This window comes from Octopus bimaculoides, chromosome 23 (genome assembly GCF_001194135.2).
Source record: "Octopus bimaculoides isolate UCB-OBI-ISO-001 chromosome 23, ASM119413v2, whole genome shotgun sequence".
In the NCBI taxonomy this organism is placed as follows: domain Eukaryota; kingdom Metazoa; phylum Mollusca; class Cephalopoda; order Octopoda; family Octopodidae; genus Octopus; species Octopus bimaculoides.
Genome location: NC_069003.1, coordinates 25,483,718 through 25,490,307, shown reverse-complemented (window position 1 = coordinate 25,490,307; position 6,590 = coordinate 25,483,718). Strand labels below are relative to the sequence as shown.

Below are 6,590 nucleotides of genomic sequence, written 5' to 3'. Positions count from 1 at the left end.
TTGCCAAACCGCTAAGTTACGGGGACGTAAACACACCAGCATTGGTTGTCAAGTGATGTTGGGGGGACACAAACATACACACACACACACACACATACATACATATATATATATATATATATATATATATGTACATATATATACACGACGGGCTTCTTTTCAGTTTCCGTCTACCAAATCCACTCACAAGGCTTTGGTCGGCCCGAGGCTATATTAGAAGACACTCGCCCAAGGTGCCACGCAGTGAGACTGAACCCGGAACCATGTGGTTGGTAAGCAAGCTACTTACCACATAGCCACTCCTGCGCCTATGGCCACCCCTGCACAGCAGTAATTCATCAATGTAACCCAACTATATATCATTTATAAATATCTTTTATTGCAGAAAGCCAAGTTGATGATGAGTAAAAAGGAGGAAGGTAATCAAGCTTTCCGTATGGGCAACTTAGAAGATGCTTACAAAGTCTACACAGAAGCTCTTTTAATTGACCCTCACAATAAATACACAAACTCAAAGTTGTATTTTAATCGAGCTACAGTTTCTGCAAAGGTATGTGTTTTAATTTAATTTTATTTTTTATGATTTATTTTTTCTATTCCAGTTATTGATGGTGTGTTTTTTTTTTTTTTTTTTTTTTTTTTTTTTTTTTTTTTTTTGTAATTGCTATATGTGAAGAGATAGGAAGTAGTATCATTCATTAAGACTGTATTTCAGACCAATACTAGTCTGCCAGAGAAATTATTTTCTATTATAGTTAGAGTTGTTAGAATGAATAACTGCAGCATTTGGATTATTTTTAAAAGCTTAGTAACTGTAGCTGCTTGCATTTGTAAAGAAACAAATTGATAATTTTTTTATAATCATATTATATTAATTCCATTATGCAGAAGACGGAATTGAAAAAAATTTGTGAAAATTCATAAAAATAAAAATTTACAAGGGGTTTTAGTACGTACTTGAATCAGAACTCCGCCAACTTATGTTTTAATTGAAGTACTTATTAGGAGAGAGGCTGGAGAGTTTAAATTTTCTCTCCTTCAGTTAATTCTAAAATAAATAAATTTATTGTCTATGTATTTTATTTTTATGAAATACTGGTCTTGTGTTAAAGTAATTTTTTTTCTTCTTTTTTTCTAGTTGAAGAAATTAGAGGAATCAGTCGAAGACTGTACAAAAGCAATTGAGTTAGATGATTATTATATAAAGGCCTACTTAAGAAGAGCAAAAAGGTAAGGGTATCTCTATTGTTTGACATTACTTTCAGTTCTCTTCATATTCGTAATCCCAGATAGTTCTACAGATGTCATTCTGGATGTTAAATGCATCTTTATTCACACAGAAGTGTGGAGTTACATCATGTTTTGTTAGGATGGTGTTAATCTCAGCCATGTTGATTAACCCTTTTGCATCTAATCCAGCCACATCTGCCCTAAATATTCTACCTGTTTTCTATTGAAGATTGACCACATCCAACCTCACACACCTAACTTACAACATTACTTCCTAACTGCATTGTTCCAATTCAGTCCCACTGTGGCACCTTGAGCAAGTGTCTTCTACCATAACCTCATGCCGGCCAAAGTCTTATGAGTGGATTTGGTTGACAGAAACTGAAAGAAGCCTGTCTTGTGGAGTGAGGGAGGTGTTTCACTAGGTTTATCAAAAGGTAGGTGAAAGTGGTAAGCATGGCCCTACTCTCAACTAATATCTGGAGAGCATAGAATGTTAGTTGAGAGATGACAACCTTGGTAATCGGGCTAATCCAGAATCTGTGATGTTCCTTGATTTGCCTCTAGGTGCTTGTCCTAGGGACATTGTGAAACTTCATATAGTGTTTACTTTTATTTTCTTGCACTGTAAGCTGCCTCTGTAAAGTTGCTTCACACTTCACCCTTGTAGATATCAGACATTATTATTAAAATGTCAAGGGTATTTAGTTCCTTTATCTTTCATTCTTGTGGAATTGATAAAATAAAGTGTCAGTGAAGTACTGGAGTTGATATAATCAGTTGCCCTGTTCTAACCCCTTATATATGGCCTTGTGCCAACATAAGAAATTATTTCTTTTTACTGAAGATATTTTTGTCAAATAGTTTTGAATTATTAACATGAAATGATTCCACTGTTCCCTATATTTCTAACAGCTACACAGATTTAGAAAAATATGAAGAAGCTGTTCGAGATTATGAACAGATTTACAAGTTGGATAAAAGTAAAGGTAAGATAATCTTAATTCTTGTTTATGGAGAGATTTCTTAAACTTGAGGGAGCTATTAGCAAGTTTAACCATTCCATTACCAAACCACCTGTACCTGTCTGAAATGACCTATTCATATTTTAAAGAGAATTTCAGTGCAAACCTTGTTAGTACATTTGTGAAAACATGTGATTTCACTATGTAAACAATTTAGGTACACAGTCTGACATTATTTTACATGATATTTGAGCACTGCTAAGTTTTGGAAATTTTTTTTTTTTTTTCGTCTTTGATTTTCTGAAATGTTTCACTATGGATGAAAACTGGATACCAGTCTCATGTTGTCAGGCAATGAGTTGAAGTTGAAATATTTTATAAAGAAGACCTAGAAAAACCTAGCAAAACATAATGGCAAACATTAAGATCATGTTTGTGACTATGAATCAGATATTGTTTCTGAAAAAGAAACGATTCTGACAACACTTCTGATAGCAATTAAAAAAAACAAAAAAAAAAAAAACTTTGTACTTGAATATAGTAAGTGCTTAAAATCGTTTTTCATAGTTATTTTTAGTAAGATATTAAACCTATCTACAGTGATTCCAAGGAAACGAGGCTGATTACTGCAGAAATGAATTGTTATGCAGAACAGAAACAAGAGAAAAATTGTTTGAGGCTTCCCACATGCTTGAAAGAAAATTAGAAATTCAAGCATTTTTAGGAATATTGTGTGTGTGTAAACTTGATTTATAGATATATTTTTTCAAATTTAGCTGGCTTTTATTTCTTAGTTACTTCGTAATTTTAATTTACCTGTAAAGTGTGTCGCAATTTGAACTCTGAATCATATGTTTCTTGTATTTATGCATTTAGTTGATGGGATGTATGTCATTTCCTAGTTTCTTTCAAAGACATTCCAGTGTTTTCTTCAGTTTTATTTTTATAGTTTATGGTACACCTGCACTTAGGAGCATTAAGTTCAAGATAGATAGATAATCCAGTTATTTGCATAATTTTTCTATTATAAAATTTTGTTGTATACTCATTGAATATTAGCTAGTAACTCATTTTCTATGCTGATGTTTAAACAAAATTTTAATGATTTTATATTTTGTTGAATTTATTTGTACTTACCTGTAATTAGATTTACTTCAAGACAAGGTTATGAAATAGGTTTGGTTAAGAATATTTTGTTAAATTGTGTCACATATGTTGATTAATAAAAAAAAAAGTTTTATGAAACCAGTTTCAATTCATAATTATTTTAGAATTTAGCTGAAACATATAAAGGCTGCATTTTGGTTAGCAATATAGTAACTAAAAGGTTAAAGACACTAGTACCAAACTTTTCTGATAATTTTGTTCTGAGTTCAAATCTTGTTAGATTCATATTGTTTACCATCCATCATCTCTTGTGTATAAAGCACTATCTTGTTGAGTGTTCAGTGCTCATTTTGCTAACTATGTTAAGAAAAGTAGCCCAATTGTTTTGTGTAAACATTGGTAGAGAGATCAATTGGTCACACTTTAAGAGAAAAATGAATGTTAACCTTTATTACAATATTGATATCAGTTTTTTTTTTATGATGTAACCTCATGTTACTTTCTGTGTTTCTCTTCAGAAAACAAACAATTATTGGCTGATGCCAAACTAACTCTAAAGAAAAGTAAACGGAAGGATTACTACAAAATTCTTGGTGTCAATAAAACTGCAACCGATGAAGAAATTAAGAAAGCATACAAGAAACGGGCCTTGATACACCATCCTGGTAAGGATCTATCTCTAACTTTTTTGATTTTGAAATAAAATGGATTGATTTCTTGTAGGGTAATTTTTTTTTTTTTTTTTCTATGCCAACCCAATTTGATTGCTAATGGATGTTTGCTAATATTCGTGAACTCATTATCAACACTACCACAATGATTGGAAACTGATCCTTACAGACTTTCATCTTTCTCCCAACAGTAATTAAATTCTTTTTATGAACAGCTGTCTTTGATTGCATTGGAACTGAAGAGGGTTGCATCACTTCTCCACTTCCCTTTGGAATGGTTAGATATAGCATAGCGGTTAGTGCCACTATTCTGACCCAGTCTATCACTGGGTATCAACTCCTCTGGTTCAATTTAATCTCAACCCATGGATTCGTTATAACCTAGACTTACAAATAGTGTGATCAGCAACTTTTTTGTGTACTGATTATTTAACCTTTTAATTAAAATTTTTTTGTCATCTAAATATCCATCCTGTTTGTTTTCACAATCATGTCCACATTTATATTACCATAGTTGCTTAATTGTCAGCAATTAAAATACCAGTTGAAATATTTTTGTTTTGTTTATGGTACAAAAGTGTTGATGTCCGTACTACATTCTATCCTAGCTCTTACTGACTGGCACCATACTTCAATCCACACCAGTACCCAGGGTCTGCCTTTCAGATTTTCCCATGCTACTTTTATGAACTTATCTGGCATCTATTGCCAGAAATCAATTCTAACCTTTATATCCTACCATTCTTTGTCTGTGGGTATTTTCCCCTTGGTTTGTAATAGGACTTGAAGATCCTTTGTATAATATAATATTTGTGAATACTGGTGGCCTTGGACATAAAATGCTTGTAAAATGGTTCAGAATATTTCTTCTCTCTTGACCTTGGAATGTTATCTATTTCAGATCGCCATTCACATGATAACCCTGAAGTTCAAAAATCAGAAGAGGCTAAATTCAAGGAAGTTGGTGAAGCTTTCAATGTTCTCTCTGATAGCAAGAAAAGATGTCGATATGATAATGGTTTTGACATGGATGATAATGATATTGGTTTTGGTAAGTAGTTCTTGTTTGAACTTATGACATTGAGTCAGTAACTTTTTGACTTGAGGGATTGCTGTTGACTAACCCCTAAAAGATGTCTGCTTGATAGTTAAACAAGTTAATTATTCAACCTTCATCAAACAACGCATGATGTTTAAAATGGGTAGCTAATGGGTAACTAACTGTGAACATAGCATTTCTTTCTTTCTTTCTCCCTATCATACAACTTTTTTAAAGCAGTTGACCTGATTATATATATATATAAAATATAGACATGGCTGTATGGTTAGACTTTTGCTTCCTAACCACATGGTTCTGGGTTCAGTCCCATTGCATGGCACCTTGGACAAGTGTTTACTACTATAGCCTCATGAGTGAATTTAGTAGATGGAAACCGAAAGAAGCCTGTCATATATATATATATATATATATATATATATATATATATATATATATATATATATATATATATGCGTATTGGGGTTTGTGAATGAAATGAATCAGCAGGTAGAAAATATAAGGGGAGGTAATGTGATTATTCGCGACAGGGGAGATAATTGCTCATTTTTGGGAGGGAGTAAATATACGAAAACTCGAAAAGCTAAAATAGATGAAATATTTAGTGATGTGTATGCGAACAAAAATATATACTGAGATCAAAGCAGGTAATAGAGCCAGGTGTAGTCTGTTGACTTGCATGCTCCTGTCAAACCATGCCACTCATGCCAGCAGGGAAAATGGACATTAAATGATGAAAGGTAGGTAGATAGATATAGGGAGGGACTAGTTTTCAAATGAGCTGACTATTTCTGTTTTATCAATATCATCAAGACTTAAGTTGGCAAGCTGTAAGAATTGTTAGCATACTGGGTAAAATGCTAAGCATTTTGTCTTTGTTCTGAGCTCAAATTCTACCAAGGTCGACTTTGCCTTTCATCCTTTTGGGATTGATCTAGTACTTTGATGAACTTGTAAAATACCAGCAGTCAGTTTGCAGTATAAATATATGTATGTATATCTACTTATCTGTTTGTTTATGTATCTATCTATCCTTCTGTCTATATATATCTATCTATCCTTCAGTCTATACATCTATCTATCCTTCTGTCTATATATCTATCTATCCATCTGTCTGTCTATGTATCTATCTGTCCATCAATGTGTCTTATCTATTTGTCTATGTATCTTATCCATCATGTCTCATTTGTCTATGTATCTTATCTATCATCTATCCTGTCTGTGTATCAGTCGTTTATCCGTCTGTATCTGTCATCTATCTATCTATCTATATATCTATCTATCTATCTTCTGTCTGTCTGTCTCTCTATCAGTCTATCTATCATCTATCTGTCTGTGTATCAGTCATCTATCCATCTGCGTGACTGTCGTTTATCCGTCTGTGTATCTATCTATCTATCTATTTATCTATCTTCTGTCTGTCTATCATCTGCTATCTCTCTATCATCTGCTATCTATCTATCTATCCATCTGTCTGTCTATGTATCTATCTGTCCATCAATGTGTCTTATCTATTTGTCTATGTATCTTATCCATCATGTCTCATTTGTCTATGTATCT

At 32.8% G+C, this 6,590-nt stretch overlaps 1 protein-coding gene across 1 annotated transcript in view; it reads left to right on the top strand.

Annotated features, from left to right (window-relative positions):
- The window catches only part of LOC106877270 (dnaJ homolog subfamily C member 7), a 37,013-nt gene extending 31,753 nt beyond the window's left edge, over positions 1 to 5,260 (top strand). The window contains exons 8-12 of the mRNA XM_014926132.2: positions 386 to 550; positions 1,139 to 1,230; positions 2,146 to 2,219; positions 3,821 to 3,967; positions 4,875 to 5,260. Coding sequence (XP_014781618.1) covers positions 386 to 550; positions 1,139 to 1,230; positions 2,146 to 2,219; positions 3,821 to 3,967; positions 4,875 to 5,032 — 636 coding nt within the window. The 3' untranslated portion in view covers positions 5,033 to 5,260. The remainder of the gene's footprint in view (positions 1 to 385; positions 551 to 1,138; positions 1,231 to 2,145; positions 2,220 to 3,820; positions 3,968 to 4,874) is intronic.
- Positions 5,261 to 6,590: the final 1,330 nt, after the last annotated feature.